The sequence below is a fragment of the Mustela nigripes genome, chromosome 6 (assembly GCF_022355385.1).
Source record: "Mustela nigripes isolate SB6536 chromosome 6, MUSNIG.SB6536, whole genome shotgun sequence".
Classification (NCBI taxonomy): Eukaryota; Metazoa; Chordata; class Mammalia; order Carnivora; family Mustelidae; genus Mustela; species Mustela nigripes.
In genome coordinates, this window is record NC_081562.1 from 97,096,867 (window position 1) to 97,120,193 (window position 23,327).

General features: G+C 33.4%; 1 protein-coding gene and 1 pseudogene across 4 annotated transcripts in view; both read left to right on the forward strand.

The window, feature by feature from the left end:
- Nucleotides 1-23,327, forward strand: part of USP15 (ubiquitin specific peptidase 15) — a 112,685-nt gene that overhangs the window by 45,580 nt on the left and 43,778 nt on the right. For 3 of the 4 annotated variants that reach the window (XR_009404865.1, XM_059403595.1, XM_059403600.1), the window contains exons 6-7: nucleotides 3,612-3,673; nucleotides 17,573-17,659. Coding sequence is in view for 3 of the 4 variants with exons in the window: in XM_059403595.1 (XP_059259578.1) it covers nucleotides 3,612-3,673; nucleotides 17,573-17,659 (149 nt within the window). In the remaining variant the exon portion in view is untranslated. The remainder of the gene's footprint in view (nucleotides 1-3,611; nucleotides 3,674-17,572; nucleotides 17,660-23,327) is intronic. The other variant, XM_059403596.1, reaches the window with a different exon arrangement.
- LOC132020157 (T-complex protein 1 subunit zeta-like) lies at nucleotides 5,560-7,566 on the forward strand (annotated as a pseudogene).

A 23,327-nucleotide genomic window follows, 5' to 3' on the forward strand; every position in this document is an offset into this window, starting at 1 on the left:
ACCCTGGGATCATAACCTGAGCCTAAAGGCAGATGCTTAACTACTAAGCCCCTGAGGCACCCTGGCTTTGTCTTCTTTCTAACTCCTCTCTTCCCTGTTCTGCTGATCACTAGCAATAACTTGATTTCCTCCTTGAGCTTGAGAATAACCTACTTTTTGAAAAGAAATTATTTTCCATCTGTTAAACAGCTAATATAATAAGATGGGTCAGCAAACTTTCTGTAAAGAATCAAATAGTATTTTTGGCTCTGTAGCCCATATGGTCTCTGTTACAACTACAATTCTTCCATTGTAGTAACACAAAAGTAGTCCCAGACAATATATAAACAACAAGCTTCATTTACAAAAGCAGTCATTGAGCTAAGTGAACTCTAGTTTGCCAGCCCTTGGTAAGGTATCAACCCCAGTTTCGTGTTTCTTTATAATATAATCCAAAGAAGTGAATGTGTTAGGAAATGAAGACATTTAGACATAATCAGCAAGTCCTACTGATTCCATCCTCTAAATATTTTTTTTTAATTAATCTCTCTATTCCATTGTCAGCCCTTTCAGTAGTATCTTATCGGGTCCCTCTGTGTCTAGTCTTCTGTTTGTCCATCCTCAGTCTTCCATATTTCTATTAGAACACTCTTTCTAAAATGTAAAACTCGATGTTTCCTTATGATAAACTTTTCCTGGTTCCCTAACAATTGTAGAATAGTCTTAACACCTTAATACAGCATGCAAGTCAAGGTTTGACCTTTTGGCTAGTCTTCCAGCATCTTTAGATTATCCTTGCCTCGTGATTTATGCTCTAACAATACCAAACTGAACTGCTTGTAGTTCCCTAAGCATACTATGCTATTCCCAACTCCTGTGCTTTTATCTGTGTTAATCCATCTGCCTGTTGTACCCTTCTTCCCAATGCCTGCATCAATCCAGCAAAAAGTCCTTTTAAACATCAAAATACTCAAATTAACCATTCCATTCTATCATGTAGTCTAATTAGAACAGACTGTTCATTCTTCAGATTGCAGTTCAAATATCATATCATCTCTTCAGCCTTTTCTGATCTGTTTTTCTCAATATCTCTTTGAAGTATAGGAGTTTTCTACTTTGTGGGAAAAATTACTCTTTCACTTCATATGATTTATGTATATGTCTTTTGTGTCATTCATTATGTACTTTATTTATATGTTGAGCTTCTCCACTAGACTTTGAGTTCCTTATTTTAGTTGGACTTTGTGTCTATTTATTTTTGTTTTTATTTTTAGTACTCGACACAGAACCTGGTCCTGTGATACACGAAGATTTTTATTTTGCTTGGTTTTATTTAAAATAATTATTGATAAGAGTGCCTGGGTAGCTCAGTTAAGTGTCTGACTTCAGCTCAGGTCATGATCTCAGGGTCCTGGTATCAAGCCCTGCATCTGGCTCCCTGCTTAGTGGGGAGTCTGTTTGTCCTTCCTCTGTTCCTTCCCCTGTCTCTCTCTTTCTATCTCACTCTCTCTTTTCTTTATCTCTCCCTCAAATAAAATATTTTAAAAAATTATTATTGACACAGTATTATGATATAAAGTTTTTTTAAAAAAATTGAGAACAACTGAGGAAATTGATTTTTAGTAAATGCCTACCATATGTCATGTATTGTATTATGCTATAAAAACAGTGATTTTCAATGAATCGTGGAACACTACAATAAAAAACTTATGATGTACTGTATGGTAACTAACATAAATAAAATTAAAACAATGATTTTTGGACTTACTTTAGCTATTGTAGTCTTAAATGAAATCTTATAAAAAGTAATGTGTATTATAATCAGAATTTGAGTTAACCTGATTAAAGCTGGGGTAGGGAACTTGGAACTCTCATGGTTAGTCAACACTCCCCTCCTTAGCCAGACAGTTCCCTCTTTCACTCCTTAGTTACCATCTGTAGGTCTTGAGATAGTTCCAGGAGTACAATTTGGAATACATAGAACCATTTCTTTATAAAACTTTTCAGTGATTGAGCCTATGTAATGGTTTTTATTCTGTCTTGTGCATTAGAAAGCTTAGGCTTAGAGAATTTAAGTAATTTGATGTTCTTGATAGGAATGCAATTATTGGGACACCTGGGTGGCTCAGTCAATTATGCTTCTGCCTTTGGCTCAGGTCATTGTCTCAGAGACCTGGGATCGAGCCCACTGAGCAGAGAGCCTGCTTCTTCCTCTCCCTCTGCCTGCCTCTCTGCCTTTTTGTGATCTCTCTCTCTCTCTCTCTGTCTCTGTGTCAAATAAATAAATAACATCTTTTTTAAAAATGGAATGCATTTATCACATTGCAGATGACAGTAAATTATTTTAATAAGAAGATTAAATTTCCTTGGGGTGCCTAGGTAGTTCAGTGGATTAAGCCTCTGCCTTAGGCTCAGGTCATGATCTCAGGGTCTTAGGGTCCTGGGATCCAGCAAGCCTGCTTCTCCCTCTCTCTCTCTGCCTGTCTTTCTGTCTACTTGTGATCTCTCTTTCTGTCAAATGAACAAATAATATATTTTAAAAAGATTAAATTTCCTTACAAACGTTTGATCTTTTGAAATAAGAATGTTTCAAAGAACATGCCTTAAGTTTTCCAGATTTTGCAATTATTTTCTGACTGATGATAAATGAACTAAACATTATCCTAGACTTTTTTTTAGATGTATATATTTATTTTAGAGGGAGAGGGGCAGAGGGGGAGAAAGAGAGAGACTCTCCAGCAGACTTCCTTCTGAGCACAAAGCCTGCTGGGGCTTAATCTCAGAACCCTGATATCATGGCCTGAGCTATAATCAAGAGTCAGTCACTTAACCAACTGAGTCACCCAGGTCCCTTGTCCTCGACTTTTTAAAATTTTTACTGAAATTGAAAGTAAAATGAAACATCAGAAAGTAAAATTTTTCTTCTGATTAGTTTGTTGTATGTGTTCTGGAAACAGGATTATATTTTACATGATTAGGATCCAAATGCCAACTTAAAAATGGTCTGAAACAGTCCACAAAAGTATTTTACCAAGAGTATGTAGAGTAGGTTACAAAATTTGAAACGTTAAGAAAAAGAGTGGAGGGGCGCCTGGGTGGCTCAGTGGGTTAAGCCTCTGCCTTCAGCTCAGGTCATGATCCCGGGGTCCTGGGATCGAGCCCCTCATCAGGCTCTCTGCTTGGCGGGGAGCCTGCTTCCCCCTCTCTCTCTGCCTGCCTCTCTGCCTACTTGTGATCTCTGTCAAATAAATAAATTTTAAAAATAAAATAAAATAAATAAAAATAAAAAGAGTGGAAAGTGAGTATCTAGGTAATAATACTTAGCTAAGATTATACATCAGTATTTTAACAGCTGTGACCATTTATTGGGCATCTGGGGTTTTTTGCATGGTGCTGTGTTACAGTCTGCAAGTGGAAAATAAGTAGAAAACATACTCCCTAAACTCAAGGAATTTATATTCTATTTATACTGCCCAGCTTTGGAATCAAAATGCAAATACTTCTTCACCTGTCTACTCTGTCCTTGAAATAATTCCAGATTTGCTCTAGTTTCTTAGTATAGTCAGCTAATCTAAAGTTATTTTAACTTCGGAGTTAAGGAAAAACGTTCTTCTGTTGTGTCATATTTACAGGTGTTAGTGATAGAACAGAAAAATGAAGATGGAACATGGCCAAGGGGTCCTTCTGCTCCTAAGTAAGTGCTCCCACTTTTTATGGCAGATTGCATGTTTTGAAGCCTTTAATTTCAGATAACAAAATCCAGAAAGATAGAAGATACATAATTGTATGTTGCAAGTATATATACCTGCTTTATATATTAATATTTTATCCTCAGTTTAGAAGTTATCTAAATATGCATTTAAATTAAAAGCCTTCCAATTCATATCTCTTTTAGAATAAGGAACAGTGTAAATATGTTGTAAATATAATGTTGCATTGTCTAATATGTCAAATCACTATTAAACATTTTATTTACTATTTTTCAAGCTTTTTATGTTTCTTTAAAGTATCTGTTAAAGAATACTCTATCAAAATGAATCTAATATGAAAGCAATATTTTTATTTATTTAACTGTTTTAGAATATAAAAGCACAAGTAGATATAGAGGAGTATAAGAATTGCTTTTGATGGTAAATGAGGAATGAAAGAATTAGAAATCTTTAACTTTTTTTTTAATATGGTAAGAACCATATTGAGATCTTGAGAGCTTGAGATCTACCCTCTTAAATTTTGAAGGGCGCCATACAGTATTGTTAACTGTAGGCACATCGTTGTATAATAGATATCTAGAATCTAACCATCTTATATATCTGAAACTTAATTCCTATGGTCAGTAATTTCCCATTTCTCCCTTCCTCTAGCCTTTGGCAGCCATCATTGTGGTCTCTGTTTCTATGACTGTTTGACTAGTTTAGATATCTCATATATCTAAATCATACAGTTTTTGTCTTTCTATGATTGGCTTATTTTACCTAATGTGATTTCCCCTAGATTCATCCTTGCTATCACATATGGCAAGATCTCCTTCCTTAAAAAAGACTTAACGTTCTTTAAAAAAAAAAAAAAATAGTCTGGATAATTCTTTGTTGCATGTATATACATTTTCTTTATCCATTCATCCATCAGTAGACATGATTATTTTCCTATCTTGGCTATTGTAAATTGTGCTGCGGTGAACATGGGCATATAGGTATCTCTTTGAGATGATTTTGTTTCCTTTGGATATATATATACCCAGAAGTGAGATTTCTGGATTGTATGTACTTCTATTTTTAATTTTTTGAGGAACTTTCATACTGTTTTCCATAGTGGCCACCTTATTATACATTTCTACCAACAGTGTACAAGTGTTCCAGTTTCTGTCCATCTTTGTGAGCTCTTGTTATCTTTTGTTCTTCTGATAATAGCCAGCCTAACAGGTATGAGGTGATATCTCATTGCATATTGATTTGAATTTCCCCAGTGATACTGACGTTGAGCATCTGTACCTGTTGGACCATGGTATGCCTTCTTTTTGCAAAATGTTTATTCAAGTCTTAAGGCCCACTATTTAATCTGTTTATTTGGGGTTTTGCCACTGAATTGTAGGAATTCACTATATATTTTGGATATTAACCTCTTATCAAACACATAGTTTAAAGATTTAAAAATAAGACCTGAATCTGTAAAACTCCCAGAAGACATCTTAGTGGAAAAGCATCATCATATCTGTCCAGGCAATGATTTCTTGACTATGACACCAAAGTATAAGTAATGAAAGCAATAATAGACAAATGGTACTACATCAAAAAAAGTTTATTATGTACAGTAAGGGAAACAACAGAGTGAAAACCATATACAGAATGGGAGAAAATATTTTTAATATTCTTTGGAATTATCAGATCTACACTCCATTATCAAAAATACTGAATGCTAGCTGTATTTCAATTTCAGACTTTGAGACCTTTGAAAAGTAATATGGTACATATGCCACCTATTATTTTCATATACCTATGGATCTAGGGAGACTCTCTTAATCAAACACATTAATATTCAGCAAATATTCACCCTGAGTAGAATAAAGGACTATAAATAGTTTCATATCAGTTTAGGGTAGATTGCCCTCAAGTGAATTATAAAATGATTTTTAAATTTTCAGAGTTTTTGGAATTTCAGATTTTCAGATAAGGGATTGTAAAGCTATATTTTGAAATCCTTAAAATAATGATTCTTGAATAAATTAAAAATAATTTATTGATTGCTAACCTAGCAAATAAAAGAAAAATGATCCTTAAAAATGGTATCCATGGGGGCACCTTGGTGGCTCAGTGGGTTGAAACCTCTGTTCTCGGCTTGGGCTCTTTGCTCGGCAGGGAGCCTGCTTCTCCCTCTCCCTCTCTGCCTGCTGCTCTGCCTACTTGTGATCTCTGTCTGTCAGATAAATAAATAAAATCTTAAAAAAAAAAAAAAAAAAGCGTGGCTGCACTGAGCCAGCTTTGGGTGCTCTGCACACCAGGTCTCCTCCTCTTCCTGTTCTTATTAGCTATGGCGGCCATGAAGACCCTGAATCCCAAGGCCAAGGTGGCCCAAACCCAGGCAGCACTGGCAGTTAATCAGTGCGGCACAGGAACTAGAGAACATCCTGAGGTCAAACTTGGGGCCTAAGAGCACTGTGAAGATAGAAGCCTGTTTCTGGTACTGAAGACATCAAACTTACTGAAGATAGCAATGCACTCTTACTGAAGATAGCAATGCACTGCTCCATGAAATGCAAATTCAATACTCAGCAGCCTCCTTAATAGCAAAGTGGCAACAGCCTAGGATGACATAACTGGTGATGATACCACTTCCAGTGTCTTAATCACTGGTGACCTACTGAAACAGGCAGATCTCTACATTTGTGAAGATCTTCATCCCAGAATAACAGAAGGATTTGAAGCTGCAAAGGAAAAGGCAGTTCAGTTTTTGGAACAAGTCAAAATAAGCAAAGAGAAGGACAGAGAAACACAGATGTGACCATGGCCACACTTAAAATGTCTCCCTCCTAAAGTACATGCTGAACTTGCTGATATCTTAACAGAGGCTGTAGTGAACTCTATTTTGGCCTTTAAAAAACAAGGTGAACCTATTGACCTTTTCATGGTTGAGAACATGGAAATGAAACAAATCTGAAGCTGATAAAGCTTAATCAGAAGTCTGGTTTTGGACCTTGGGGTGTGCATCCTTATGTGAAAAAAAGAAATAGAAGATGCACACATCCTCACATGTAGTGTGTCATTAGAATATGAAAAAACAAGTGAATTTTGGCTTTTTTTTTTATACAAGAGTTCAGATGGAGAGAAACTTATAAAAGGTGAAAGAAAATTCATTGAAGATAGAGTTTAAAAATAATAGAACTGAAAAATCTGTGTGATTCAAATAAAGCATTCAAAAGGGAGTTGACCCCTTTTTCTTAGATGCTCTTGTGTAGAGCTGAAAGGAGAGATGTGGAAAGGCTGACTCTTACTTGTGGTGGAGTAGCTCTAAATTCTTTTGATGATCTAAATCCTGGTTGTTTTTGGACATGCAGGACTTGTCTATGAGTATACATTGGCAGAAGAGAAATTCACCTTTATTAAATTTTATTGAATCCATCATATTATCGGTCAAAGGACCAGATAAACACACAGTCACTCAAAGGCTCAATAAGGATGGTTTAAGAGCTGTTAAAAATTCCATTGATGGTGGCTGTGTAGTTCTAGATGCTGGAGCAATGGAGGTGGCAATAACAGAAGCCTTGATTAAATATAAGCCCAGTGTAAAGGGCAGGGCCCAACTTGGAGTTCAAGCGTTTGCTGATAAATTGCTCATTTTTCCCAAGGTTCTTGCTCAGAACTGTGGTTTTGACGTTCAAGAAACACTAAAGTTCAAGCAGAACATTCAAAATCAGGTCAGCTTGTGCGTGTGGACTTGAACACGGTCGAGCCAATGGTAGCAGGCAACGTAGGCTTATGGGATAACTGTTGTGTAAAGAATAGCTTTACACAGTCCTGCAGTATGATTGCCACCAACATTCTCCTGGTTGATGAGATCACGAGAGCTGGAATATCTTTGAAAATGTTGAATTGAAGCTTCCCTGTATCATCTGAATCATGAAGATTCTACAGAGTGATCCTAAGAATAGCTCTGGAAGCTTGCAGTGATTTTCAAAAGCATTTTCTTTCCCCATATGAAAAAAAGAGAGAACACTGACACCCATATTCTGACATTCTGAAATTATAATTACAGTATTTTTTAAAATTATACTGCAGTGTACACATTAAGTAACAGGATGTTTTGCTTTAGCTTCAGTGTTATAAAAGTACCAAGTTAGATAAGTATATGTTATCTACCTTGTTATTAAATGTTCCTTGAAATACAAAACAACAACAACAAACCTACAGTTCACCTTTAATGAGTGGCTCTCTGTTTTTTATCTTAGGTGAGGTTTTTTTCATTTAAATTTTTTATGAGACTGTGTTAAGTATATTAATTACATTTTATTATTATTCCACTTAGAATAAGGGTAGAACTTAGTTTAAGAAGATATTGAAAGCACATGGTTAGAATCATGTAAATTTCTTGATTGATAAAGTTCTAGAAATTAGGAATGTTTTCTTTGTGAATATTTTTGATCTTTAGATCAGAACAACTCTTGTTTTTTCCTAGCTTATCTTTAGATTGTTACGTACTTGTTATAGCTTTAAATAATTTTTGAAACTTCAAAATTGCTTGTGCCCTGAAAAGTACCTTGAGTTCTAAGGATTTACTTAAAGAACTATAGCACTTGCTTCTATAAGAGAAAACGCAGATTCTTACATAATACCTAACATCATACACATGCAGTAAATGTTGGTGAATGAAAGTACTGCTAAAAATGTGTTGATGTAGTTAAGAGCTCCAGTCTTCACTGAATCACCCAGAGTAATAGGAAACCCAAATTTCTAAGCATGTAACTACTTACTATAAAATGTGCCCAAACCATGTAATAGAATGTCATAAATTGTCCAATGATAGTTTATTAGAATAAAATAAATTTTTTTAAATAGCACCAGTATATGAAAAGACTCTCTGAAAACTTAGAGTAAAAGGAAATTCTCAATAAAGTCTGTATACCCAAGTCTGTAGCAAACATTATACTGAGAAATTTTGAACACGAACTAAATGGGATTGGAAGTTTGAAAAGAAAAAAAATGCACTGCTTGCATATATTACAGTCATCTGCTTAAAATCCAAAACCCATCTAAAACTAAAACCAAGAAAATTCAAGATTCTCTAAGACTAAATTTATAAAAATTAGGGGTGCCTGGGTGGCTTAGTTGGTTAAGCATCTGCCCTCAGCTCAGGTCATGATACATAGGGTATCAAAAGTTGAGGGAAAACATTGCAAGTTGTAATATGGTGATAAAAGGAAGAATCACCTGTTGACTTCGTTAAAAATGATTTCTAGGGACGCCTGGGTGGCTCAGCTGGTTGGGCAGCTGCCTTCGGGTCAGGTCATGGTCCCGGCGTCCTGGGATCGAGTCCCGCAATCGGGCTCCTTGCTCAGCAGGAAGCCTGCTTCTCCCTCTGCCTCTGCCTGCCATTCTGTCTGCCTGTGCTTGCTCGCTCTCCCTCTCTCTCTCTCTGACAAATAAATAAAATCTTTAAAAAAAAAAAAAAAATGCTTTCTAGGCCCCATCACCAGAATTTCTGATTTGGTAGCACTGGGTGGAGTGGAGCTCCAGAATTAATGGTTCTAGTAAGTTCCCAGGTGATTCTAAAGCTTTTGATGTTTTGAGAAATTTTGTAGGTGATGTTTCTTAATATTTACTATGTGGCCCACCGTAGTATGAACAGAATATAAAGATAAATCTTTATGTTGGGTCCAGGTGCATTTTTAGGTGCTGCTTATGAACAAGAAAATACCAGTATGATAGGTATGTTTCCTGAAACAGAGGAATGTCCTGGGCCCATTTTTATCAGAATGGAGACTATATATTCTTAGCTAAAGCTGAATTTTTGTGCTACTTGATTGAGAAGGAATACTAAATATTAAATGTTAAGGGCAAAGTATAATTTTGTTTGAAACATGTAATCCTGTAGTTACAAAAATGCATATATCTTGAAACAACCCATAATCTGTATTAGAAATCTAAAGCTACCTAAAAAATACTTGAGAGTCTTCTGTCTGGATTTTTCTGCTAGATACCAAGATTGATTTGAAATTTACATCTTTATATTCGTGTTATGTTTTTAAAATACTCAAGTGCTTAGTTTTTTTCAGAACTTGCATTTCTTATCTAGTTTTTCTGATTTCTTGAACTCTCAAAACATAGTGTTTTGCAGTAATATCCTTAAAAAGTTTTATCCCAAGGTTTTCTGTTCTGTTAAATTTGACCATTTATTTTCCAAAGATGTTGGCATTAGGTACGTAGTGTGATTATTCAGTGGGAGATACATGGCTAGTTAAATCTTGTATTTCTAAAAAAATATTTTAATAGTAATTGTAAAAGCACAGGGATTCCTAAAGAGAGGAGAAACCTAATCCGTAGATTATACCTCTTATTTTCCAGAGTTTGTTGAATGTTAACACTTTGTTCCTTAGCCGTAGCTTCTGAGACACAACTCTGTTAAATTTTGACTAAGTTGTACAATTAATCTTTTTCTCTGTGGTTGTATTTAGGTATAGTTATTTTAAAGGATGGCTTTGATATTATTAATATTAGAGAAAAAAATCTAAATTACTCTTGTGAGAATAGCACAAGAAATGGATTTCATTCAGATATTTTCATTAGTTGTTCAAAAATACTGACAAAAGACATGTGATTAAGTATCTGGTGAATAAAAGTTGAAGGTCATTGATGATTGTGAAAAGGCAGTTTTCATGGGCTAGAAAACATCCAGAGAAGAATCTAAAATTAACCACATAAGGCATGAGAGGCCAAAAATAATCAAATGGAAAACTAAGCTAGTAGTTCTTACTCATACATTGTCTCTTTGCCACCTGTGTCGTTCCGATTAACAAAATTCCAAATTGGTGACCAAAACACCCAAGTATAAACTAAATCTGGTACCTTATTACTTTTTATTACAGCACTGTGTTCCTGAGTGCTCTGCTTGGCAAGAGGGAGCACTTATAAATAAAACTATTGCATATTTCTTTTTGCTCAAGATAAATAATAAAAGCATGTAGGTGACTCTGCAATATTCTGTTTTTGTTTTTTACACCATCTGTTTCAATTCTGTATTTGCTTAAATACATTCAGAAAAACCTAATGTATACTTCTTTAGAATTTTCTTGAGTGATTAAACCCAGTTTGCATATGTAATTAGAAGTTTAACTGTATAAATTGATTCAGAAATGATGCATAGAGCTATTTGGTTGAAAATTCCTAAATTACATACTAGGAAACTCATACTAAAGTAAAGTATTGGTTTCATTTTAACAAATTGAACTGAGTTTAAATTTAACAAATTGTACTGAGACTTTTTAAGTAATTATAGGCATAGTTTCTGCTTATTTGAAACAGTAGGTTTGGTTATTGCAGGGTTTTTTGGGCACTAAACAAGCTATATTTATCATAGTTCACAGAAAATGTGTTATCAGTTTTAATCTTGTTCAAACATGAAGTTGGGGATTGAGTGGTTTGAGTTTGTGGGAGTTGAGAGAGGGCTCATAAACCAGCTTTTGATTCCTTGTAATTCATTTATAGTCACATTTTAAATTAATAATGTGTCTTCAATTTAAAATGCAACCTTATGAGCCATAAATCTAAGGTAATATTCCCCCAAATCTATAATTTGTTATAATTTTTAAGGACATTATAAATTTTCTTTTGTACTTTATATCACTTTATCTTGTTCTTATTTTTCTCCTTAAGAAAAAGATGTAGAATGACTTTGTCTGAGACTCTAAATTAAGGTAATGGAACAGCCAAACAAAACTGCCTAGGATGTAGTTGAAGATAGGGAACCAAAGTATGGAGACTAATAACTGCAGATGTGGAGTTCTATTCCTAGAATTGAGGAATTTAAACATATATGAATTATCTAATCGAAAATGTAAAGAACTATATACTATAAGAGTGTTCTGAAGTAATGACATAAAACAAAAAGATCAAAGAGAAAGAATACTTCCGAACATTCAGGAAAACTTGGAACCCATTATGTTAGAGAGGCCAAAGGAGAAAACTTTTAGAAGAAAGGGAATGGTCAACATTGCTAAAATGATCCAGAGACCGGTGGGAGAAGAGAAAGCTTCCACATACTTGACAAGTGGGAACTTGTATTGGGAATGAGAAATAGGTTATAGGAAAAGAGGAATTGAGTAATCAGAAAATGGAACAAGTGGTACAAATCACTCATCTTGAAATGTAGTGAAAGAAGGAAGGTAAGTACCCAGAAGAAGGGTACTTGTTTGGAAAGGCAGGATTCCTAGAGAGGGAGAGAAACTGCTTTATATACAAATTTTTTGTTGTTATTTGAATGTATACCTCCTTTCCTAGGTATTTGTCACCTAAAGATAGGCGTCATAATAATGTTAGAAGGAAGTTCCTGTGTGCTGCCATTTACCAAATAAACTGCTTTTTTCTGGTTATTTTGGCTATCCAAATTCCAGATCCTTTTTGGAAAGGCTTGCACATCAGCACACTCCCTGTGACTTGAGGTTTCTCGTTTTAATATTCATTAAGATCCTGAGTCTTTATGCACACTCCTTTGAAATGCTGAAAATGCACATGGATTAAATAAATCTTTTCATCTAAACAGTGTACCAGTTTCCTATTGTGGAAAGATAATATATAATCTAGTACCTGTACCGTGTCTCCCAAGTTTTGTCAAACAGCATGGTCACAGTTGAGTTCAGTAACTAGTGTTAGATTTGATATTTAAAAACCATATCCAGATTTAATTGAAGTTAGGAAATTAAGATAGCATATTTCATGCATAAATGTAATTTAAGTTTACAGTTCTTATATAGATGCTTGATATGCACAGGTACTGACAAATATTATTGGATATTTTATTGTTGTTTTTCCCTGGTTTGATCCAAAAAGGATTTGAGCAATTTGCAGTAATACATATGAGTCAAGGTTAATGATATGAATAGATACAGAAATCCCTCAAATGTAAAAATAAACTTAGTCACTGTAAGGTGAAATGAAAGGAGAAGTTAGCTGGCAGGAGCAAGTAAGGGCTTTTGAAGTTATCAAAATTGATCTGCAAATGTATGGATTTGTTTTGGGTCCTAATTCAAATCAACCGACTGGGGAGAAAAGATACTTTGAGACAGTTGGGGGAAAAAGTGAACATGAACAGAGTATTCAATTGGGACTGATAGTGGTATCAAAAAAGATCTGTTACCTGTTAGGGATATATATTGTAATTTTTTTGTTTGTTTCCATTTTTTTGTTTATAATTTGTTTTATTTAAATTCCAGTTATCATAAAGTACAATATTAGTTTCAGGAATAGAATTCAGAGATTAATCACTTACATATATAACACCCAATGTTCATCACAACAAGTGCGCTGCTTAATACCCATCATCCATTTAGCCCATCCCACCTTCCCTCCAGCAACTCTGTTTGTTCTCTATAGTTGTCTATTTTATGGTTTGCCTCTCTTTTTTCCCCTATGTTCATCTATTTTGTTTCTTAAAATCTACGTATGAGTGAAATCATGTGGTATTTGTCTTTCTCTGACTTATTTCACTTAGCATAAAACCCCCTAGCTGTAGCCACATCATTGCCAATCACAAGGTTTCATTTTTTATGGTGGAGTAATATTGCATTATATATATTTATATATATATATACATTTATCCTATACATTTCCTATACATTTAAAATTTCACCTGCCACATATAAATGTTTATATATATGTATATATAGAGAGAATATATATATACAGGTGAAATTTTAAATGTATAGGATTTCCTTTAAAATAGTCCAGCAAAAACATGGGGAGAGGGAGGTCAAGGAAATAAAGATAAAACGAAAGTGGCAGGATGTTAATAATTTTTGAAGCTGAGTGTCTGGTATTGGGTACATGAGGACTTGTGTAAGTTTGGAAATTTCTGTAATAGGTTGAAAATAAAAATGGGTGGGTGCCTGGGTGGCTCAGTGGTTGAGCCTCTGCCTTCAGCTCAGGTCATGATCTCAGTGTCCTGGGATGGAGCCCCGCATCGGGCTCTCTGCTCAGCGGGGAGCCTGCTTACCCCTTCTCCTCTGCCTGCCTCTCTGCCTACTTGTGATCTCTCTCTCTCTCTGTGTCAAATAAATAAATAAATAAATCTTAAAAAAAAAAAAAGAAAATGAAATTTTAAAAATGGGTTGCAAATTTGGTACTGGGATTCATAATGGCTGAAGAAAAGTAATTTTATTTTTAAAAATATTTGTTTATAAATAATACTAAAATTCATTTTGGTATAAATAATATTTTTGTGAAAAATAATCTTCACAACAAAAAAATGTACTGAGAAGAGTAGAATTGTTTTACATATTTGAAATTTCTTTAGTATCTGACTAAACAGAAGACAAATTCTCATATGGGCTTCTGCATTCAGTTTATTGTGATATATTGTTTGGATTGAAGTGCATAAATAAAGCTCAGTATCAGTTTCACAGATACGTAGTTAGAACACAGGTATTTTCAGATAACTGACACCACATCAGAACTTGAGTAGCGGTGGTTTAATGATGAAAATTTAATTGCAGTGTGGAATCTGGAACCACATCAATCAACTTTTAATACTATTATGTTAAAATCTATCATGTGTACTTGATGCAGTTGGAAAAATATTGATTCACTAAGTTATGCAGATATTCCAAGTATTGACATATTTCATCAGATAGTATCTTCTTCATCACATAGTATTTTTTAATCATTTCTTAAAACATCACCAATCTTAGAAGGAAAGTCTTTAAATAGTGGGAAGCTATCAAGCCTCACAGTGGCAAAGTCAGGTTTTCCAGAATTCTCTTTTTTGTTTGATCACTTGAATGTTATCATGGGCAACAAATACTTTCAATTTTTTTCCTTGAAGTTACAGTCTTCCTTCATTCATTTTGAGATGTCTGCCAGATAGCCTTTATGTGGAAGAGTGATGCAGTGAAAAGAGGGCTAGTTCTGCTTGATTCAAATATTTACACAAGTGTCTTTCCTCATGACAATCATGTTACTTCAGTATAGAACGGATGTGCGTTATGCAAACTTTCCAGTTTGTCACGTAAAAAAAAAAAAAAAAAAAAAGAAGAAGTGTATTTAAGGGTTAGGATTTAATAAAAGTAATATTTTTTATCTTTTTAAGATGGATATTCTTAAGTGAAACTGTTTTCTTCACTGTAAGGAGACAGTGAAAAATACAGTGACTCTAGTATATAATTTGATGCTGCTGCTTTAACTCATGGTAAGGTATCAGCAGTTTTACCCATCATTGTTTTTGCACTATCATTGGAAATACCCACCCAGTGAAAAGGTCAACTAACACTTAAGTAGCACCTTTATATAGATGGGCACACCGAAAGAATCACAGGGCCTTCCAAGGGTCCACTGACTGTTCTTTGAGAACCACTTCCTAAACATCCAAGACATTTTACCCTTGCCTACCCTGTGGTCTTTGCCCCAGCCTTTATTAATTTTATTAATGTGGTCTCCTAAATGATCTGTCAGTCTCCTTTCTCTTTCTCAAGAATTACCTTTCTGGAGTACAAATCTGATTGTGTAGTTACCCTTTTAAACTCTTTCAACATGCCCAGTACAATGGAATAAGATCTACTAAGTTCTTTATAGAACATCAAAGTTCGTTTTTTATCATGCCTACCTTCTTAATTTCTGTTCTTGTCACTACTTGTTTCCTACTCTTAAAGCCGAACTGAATTTATTGATAATTCCTGAACACATCTTCATTTCTACAGTCCCATACATTTGCGTATGCTGTTCCTTCCACCTGGAATACTCTCACTTCCAGTTTCCACCTATCCCTCCAACTCTACACATCATTTTAAATCACCTCGTGTTATTACCCACAAAATTTTATATTTTAGTTTTAAAATTTCTATAGGACTTTAAACTGTTTTATATTTATTTTGCTTATGTGTTATTTTCTCCCATTAGATTTTGAGCTGTTTGATGTCAGGAACTGTGTCCTTGTATTCCTAGTATTTACGAAGGGCAAGGCATATAGTAGTCATTTAATAAATGTTTGAATATTTCAGTAAATTTCTTTTAACTTCTAACAGGAACTTCTAACACTGTTCTTGGATAGAGTTGCTAATGGATAGTAAAAAGGCCACAAATGGGCAAAGGGAAAAATATATATTATATATATATATTTATTTATTTATATATAAATTTGACCATAATTAAAATTCAAGAGAACATGTCAGTTTATTTCTGTTTCTGAAAAGGTAAAGTGAATTAAATTGTAGGTAAATGGATCACGTTTTGAAAAATTAACCTCCTTAATTCATTATAACTCTTTTCTCTAATAAATATGGGGGTTTTTTCTTTGATAACAGCATTCTTTTTTTTTTTTTTTTTTTAAGATTATTTATTTATTTATTTGACAGAGAGAAATCACAAGTAGGCAGAGAGGCAGGCAGAGAGAGAGAGAGGGAAGCAGGCTCCCTGCTGAGCAGAGAGCCCGATGCGGGACTCGATCCCAGGACCCTGAGATCATGACCTGAGCCGAAGGCAGCGGCTTAATCCACTGAGCCACCCAGGCGCCCCTGATAACAGCATTCTTAACATGCAGGCAAAAATGCCAGGATACTTATGTGTTTCTGTTACTATTTAAAAACTACTACCGTAAAATATTAAGATAACCTTTTAAATGTGTCCTCTACATTATTTTATATTAAAACTTGGTTAATTGTGTCTTATATTTTGATCTTAGTACAGTAAAATAATACCTTACAAGGTTTTCTGTCAGAAAGCCATCTAAATAGAGGTCTTAACTTCGTATAATCTACCTATATACAACCTATATCAACAACAAAAAACACTCCTTTAAAATAAAAAAATTTTACCAAGACTTCATAATGTATAAAATTTTCAAAAGTTAAATAAAAATTTTTATGTGTAAGAAATGTTATTGCCCACCATGTATTCTGCATTCTGCATAATGCATTGCGAGTATATAGATTAGGTGTAATCCAAATCACCTAAAATTTGTAAACTTCGCAGATTTTGTAGATCATACTTCCATGCCCATTGACCATTTCACTGTTCATTAGCACCTGATCAAAGGAAATAAAATAATTTTTAAAAACTAATCACTTTGGGCCTCACTAATTTAGAATTTGTAAGGAATGAGATGCTAGACTGACAGCTTTTTGTAGTCCATGGCCTGGATATTGCCTAATAAATTAAAATTGTTTACAAAATTATAAGGGAAATTAAATATTTAAGAGACCTGTTAAGTATTTTAAAGTAATCATTCCTGTGTAATGAGTTTGTTGATTATAAATCATGCCCTTAAAGCATATTGGTTGATTAAAAGCTGTTAGTAATTCAAATTTCTCTGAAAAGATTCTGAATTAGTGAGGTGTGTAATATAGAATCAGATGTATATCTTTTCAGTTTTTGTAGAAATAACTTTGGCCAAAAATTACTTCTCAAGATTATGTTTTGAAGTTCTTCTATGCTATTGTATCCCTGTTGCCTTACATTTTAAAGAACTGGTAAATCCTCGGATCTCTCTGTCAGTGTTGTATATAAGTAAAATGAAATGGTACCTACTGAGATATAAATTGGATTTCATTTACGTGCTTCCTTAAAAAATTGATATTTTAATTCTACCAATTTAAGGAAATTATTGTTGTAAAATATGGAAAATTGTTACCTGAATTCAGAAATGGGTATATTAGTACATTTATAGGAATAATAAATATCAAGTTGTATATTTAATTTGATAAATTTCTTTTGAAAATAATTCCCTTTTGTACCAATACATAAGGAGTAGAAAAACAAAGGAGATATAGTGATTTTGCTCATGAATCTGTTTTCCAGCATTCATTTACTACATACATTGTCATCTGTTTTTTTCTTTATTTCATAATTAATTTCAAAATTCAGCATTTTTTATCTAATTTAACATTTTCATATTTTTAAAGGTCCCCAGGTGCATCCAATTTTTCAGCTTTACCAAAGATCTCTCCTTCATCTCTATCAAATAATTATAACAACATCAACAACAGAAAGTAAGCACTGAATCTTAAAAACTCTTTGTTTAATTGATCGCCCTATTGTGGTTGCAAAAAATCTCTTGTATCTAAAACATAGGATAAAAGTCTTAATGCATTCAAATTGAATTTTTTTTAAATTACTGATCAGTTCTTCTAGGAGTAATTTTACAAGAAAGCACTATTCTAAACTTCTTGATTTAATACATCTATTACAATAATCCACTAAAAGAGAATTAAAGTACTTTCAGAATTTTACTTTTTAAACACTAACTGTTGAAAATATATATAGAAGTCTGTTAGAACTCAATTTTTTAGTAAGAGTATAAATTTCAGATGTCATTTGAGAACTAGATATATAATCACCTACAATATGTAGTAATATTTTTTTTTAATATTTTATTTATTTATTTGACAGAGAGAAATCACAAGTAGATGGAGAGGCAGGCAGAGAGAGAGAGAGGGAAGCAGGCTCTCCGCTGAGCAGAGAGCCCGATGCGGGACTCGATCCCAGGACTCTGAGATCATGACCTGAGCCGAAGGCAGCGGCTTAACCCACTGAGCCACCCAGGCGCCCTAGTAATATTTTTTTTAAGTGTATATCAGTGATTCTCACCTGGAAAGCATACACAAATTTTTAGGTTTATCAAAAAGGCAGTCACTTTTTCTTTAAAAAGGTTAGAGAAACAGTTCCCTTGCCCCATCATGAATAATATTCAGAATCTCAGAATTTGTAAAAGTTACGTGAAAGTATATGCTATATTGCCATAGAAAAAGGTTAAAAATCACTTGGGCTTTACTGTAATGTCTGACATGGGTATATTACCTTGAAAATTGTCATGGTTTTTATTTTATAGAAAAGGATAAAAAGAAAGCTTTTGTTATTTGTAGTAAGCGAAGAACTTTAATCTAGAAACAATTACCCTTTTATTGTTTCTTGAATATATACATTACATTGTGGTTTATTTTTTGGGATAATTGTATGTAGTTTTCCTTTTTTTTTTTTTTTAATTTGCCCTACTTGTCCAGTTCATAAATGGCATCTGATTTCCCAAAGAGTAAATTTGAAAAGACTAAGGCTACTTGTGAAATAATTTTTAAAATAACATCATTAATTGAATTTATAGGTTTAATTAATTTTCCCTGAAAATTCATATCTGGAATGGGGAGAAGGCTTGAAAAATGATTTTAATGTACACCTAGATTATAAATACATAAGAATAGCCAAAATAATTTTGGAAAGGAAAATGAGAAAGGATTAATCCTACTAAATATCACAGCCTCTGACAAAGATAATAAGAATTCAAACAGCATGGTAGTGACCCAAAAATACATCTACAGATCAGAGAAATAGAAAACATAGTCCAGAAACAGCCCCTTATACATAAAAGAATTCAATGTGATCCAAAAACATTGTAGACTAATGGAGAATGAGCAGATTATCCAGGAAATTTTGTTGGGAAATTGGATCACTATTGAGAATTTCTCTTTTTTTTTTTTTTTTTAAGATTTTTTATTTATTTATTTGAGAGAGAGACAGTGAGAGAGAACATGAGCGAGGAGAAGGTCAGAGAGAGAAGCAGACTCCCCGTGGAGCTGGGAGTCCGAAGCAGGACTCGATCCCGGGACTCCGGGATCATGACCTGAGCCGAAGGCAGTTGTCCAACCAACTGAGCCACCCAGGTGTCCCAAGAATTTCTCTTTAAAACTTGATATTCAGTTGACCTTTTAATTGTTAGGCTTATAAAAATTAAAAAACAAATAAATGGAAAAAACACTTGCTACAAATGACAAAGGATAAATATTCCTAATATATCAAAGTCATAAAGATCAGTGAATAATTTTCTAAGATAAGTAGAAAAATGGGCAAATGATGCAACTGGCAATAAAAGCAAGGTAATTAAAATATATAAACACTTTAAATACTCAGATTCACAACTAACTAGAGATATGCAAATTAAAACCATTAAAAATTCCATCTACTTCTCTCCACCTCAGTCTCACTGGGAAGAGTTAATGGTATTTATTCTTGCAAGGATTTCATTTGAGTGATTGGAGTATTAGTCCAACTTTTCTAGAAAAGAATTTACCATATGTGTGTCAAGAAGATTTATTAATATATTAATTCCTTTTAGAAATTTATAAAAAGACATGTGTATCGTAATATAATAACATTACATTATAGTGTAATAGTGAAATATTGAAGACACTATGAATATGAATATGAATATCTAAAACTGCAATGTAGTGTGTTCTTTACTACTTAAAAATGTATGTTCACAGGCAAAAAAGTGAAAGGAAATACCCCTTTAATCTGGTTAATGTTTTATATGGTATCTTTTAATTAAATTCATCAAAAATAATTTTTTCATGGGAGTTAAAATACTTCTTGTGTTTCTACCAATTGCAGATGCTCCCACATTTACTATAAAAGAACTCAGTTCAACATATATTTATAGTTATTGTTTGGAGAAATTTTTAACACTGTAGACTGCATTGACCATAGACTGTAGTCATCGTGTTAGTATATGGGGTCTGGTGCATTTTTGTTTTTGTCATTTCCCTCCCATAGTAAAAATATGATGGTATAATCAGATCCTAAAACCTCTGACTGCAGAAGATAACTGGGAGAGAAATTGGAGTATTAAGTTTGAGATATATTCTACTTCTATGGCTAGATTTTATTTTTAGCTGTTAATATTTGTTTATTTTAGGCACTAAAATAGTCCTTTCATTATAGGAAATTTTTATAGCAAATAGCTATTGAAGTACCACCATGCTTAAAAGTAAAGCTTTAACAATAAAGCTTACCTTTCTTAGTAAGGAATAAAATTTAAACATTTGTAAAATGGAAAGTTTTTTTAAATTTTAATTTGAATCAACATTTTAATTACTTTCAATGTGAATTAATCTGAATTTGAATTACTGTTTGGTTTAATATTATCATAATAAATTATTTCACATAAAATTTATTTCTTTCCATTCAACTTGTAGAAATACATAGGAGTTTAAGACTGCCTATGGAAGTAGCATAATTTCTTTAATTAAATGTAAAATGGGTAGTGACCTTTTTTAGATTAAGTGCGTTTTTGAAACATCACATGTGACTCTGCAAGTACCAAAGTATATACTAAAATCAGTAGTTATTACTTACAAGTTTATGTGACATTATTTATAAATTCAAGACTTGAATTAAACTGATACATTACTAAGATAAAAAGTTTTCACTTCCAGAAATAAGGATATTGGTCATAAAGGTAACAAAGTATACTTAGAATTATTTCGTATAAATTTAATAAAGCTGTTATTAAAGACTAATGAAGAGTCAATTGTTTCCTAATGTAGTAGTTTTACCTCCTACTCTCTACAGTTTTTGGTTTTGCCTCAATTATAATTTAAGTTCATTTTTAATGTGCGCCATTCCCTCTTTTTGTTCCCTGCATTTTTTTGTCTTGCTACATTTGCTTTCATATAACGCTGTCTTTGAAAAGTCTTTTTAATGTATGTATTGTCATAATTCTTGGCATTCCACATCAGAGCACATTTCTGTTTTTATGTTAATTCATTTAAAACTCTTTTATTTGAAATGGAAATGACTTCCTATAAGAGATTAAACTATGAAAAAGTACTTGATTTTGGAGACTGCCAGGGCTAGACAGCCATATGGCTCTTTGCAAGTTACTCACTGAAAGCATCATTCATTAACTGCAAAATGAGCATAATTATAGTTATGAGGATTAAATTATAGATTTATAATACAATGTCAAATATAAGTGCTAATTGAAAAGTCAATCTGAAATTTGTATAGAAAGATAGGGCTCAATTTTACCAAAAAATAAGTTACTTTTTTCAGTGTATCTTCATTTAGGATGATAGATTTATAATACAGAATTAACATAGTATAATACTAAAATTCCCATTAAGATTACAGGCATACTTATTTATTTTTGCAAAACTGCTCTGCTGTAGAGGATAAGGACTAGCTTTTCACCTTTAGGAAAAAAGATAGTCACAGGTCTAGGTTTCCATGTATTTTGTTGGAAATGTTTTAAGAACTCCTGGTTTTGGTATTCTCCATGACTTACTTTAATATTTGATTTAGGAAGCACGTAACATGTGGGTTATAAGTAACCAGTCAATATAGTGTTAAAATATTTTAAATTTATGTTTTTATTATTGTCATTGAGCATCTAGACTGTCTCAGTCTTTGGGCCGTGCTTGTATTTACTCTGTCACTTAAACTGAAATGTAGATATCCTTTAAGATTCAAATTTTAGACAAAACAAAAAAAACTGCTTCTGCAATTGAGTTTTTGTTCATTTCTCAGTAAATTAAAATCCCTATCCCAGCAAATTCCATCCTGTTGCCACTAAGAAAGAGAAGAGCTTCCAGCATCCATTTGTGTTACTTGTGGCTGTATGAATATATACTTAAGGAATAAGCGTGTAAATGTGGCTTTTTTAGTCTTTTCACTTGCCTCTGTGTGTGTGTGGCGTGGCGGGGAGAGGGGGTGTGGGGGCGTGAGCATGCATTTGAGCATACTTTCCCTGTGTACTCTGCTCAAAAAATTTTTTAAAAGATTTTATTTATTTATTTGACAGAGATCACAAGTAGGCAGAGAGGTAGGCGGGGTGGGGGAGGGGGAGAGAGAGAGAGAGGAAGAGGAGGAATCAGGCTCCCTCCTGAGCAGAGAGCCCGATATGGGGCTCAATCCCAGGACCTTGGGATCATTACCGGAGCTGAAGGCAGAGGCTTTAACCCACTGAGCCACGCAGGTGCCCCATCTCTGCTCAAATTTCATTTTAATTTTATATCTGGTATATGTGTGGGGTTTTTTAAATGTGGAGGATGTGTAGAAAATGCAGGCCTTTCATTTTTGTATATAGAGACCTTGATTTTAAGCATTTCTTTTGGAAATTAAAAAAGAAAAAACAGGACTTAGCTTTTGTTACATGTCCTCAAAGTTAGATTCAGGAGTCCAGTCATCAATCACTGAATGAACATATAGGTGTCTTATATTTTAGTAGTTACTGGGAATATAAAATATGAATCATAAGGCTAGTGATCTGCCAGAACAAAGGTCCTTGAGTCTATTTTTTGTTTTATACTTTTTTTTTAGTTTAAAACAAGTAAATACAATTACAAGTCTAAAAGTTCTAGAATAGAATTGATCAGGTTGCATTTCTTTGTGCCCTCCCTTTTTTTTTAATTATCAGGATAATTTGCTTTTTGAGACTGGAAACTGTGGTCTTTTTATTTGTGTTATGGGTATGTTCTTAAATTATGTGAAAATATTAGGTTGGCCTTGTGTGTATAGTTTTGGGTTGAGGTGGTTTTGTTTTACCTGTGAAGCTTGTTGAAGGGTAGGTGTGTGTGTGTTTACTAAAGGCTTTGTGGTAACTGGCAGTAATACAGTTCACTTAAACTGTTATAATAATAAAGTATTAGTATAGAAGCTACAGTATGAAAAATTTGAAATTATAAGTAAAAAATACTTCTAAAAAAAAATACCAGGAATAAATTGTACCTAATTGAGATTATCAGGGTTATTGATTCATCATGTTTATTTGTAACACTCTATTCTTTTATTTGAATTGTAATTTACTTTTAGTATGACCTTGATTCTCATTTCAGGTTTGCTCTCATGAATAAAAAAAGTGATGATTGAGAGTATGGCTTTGAGTTA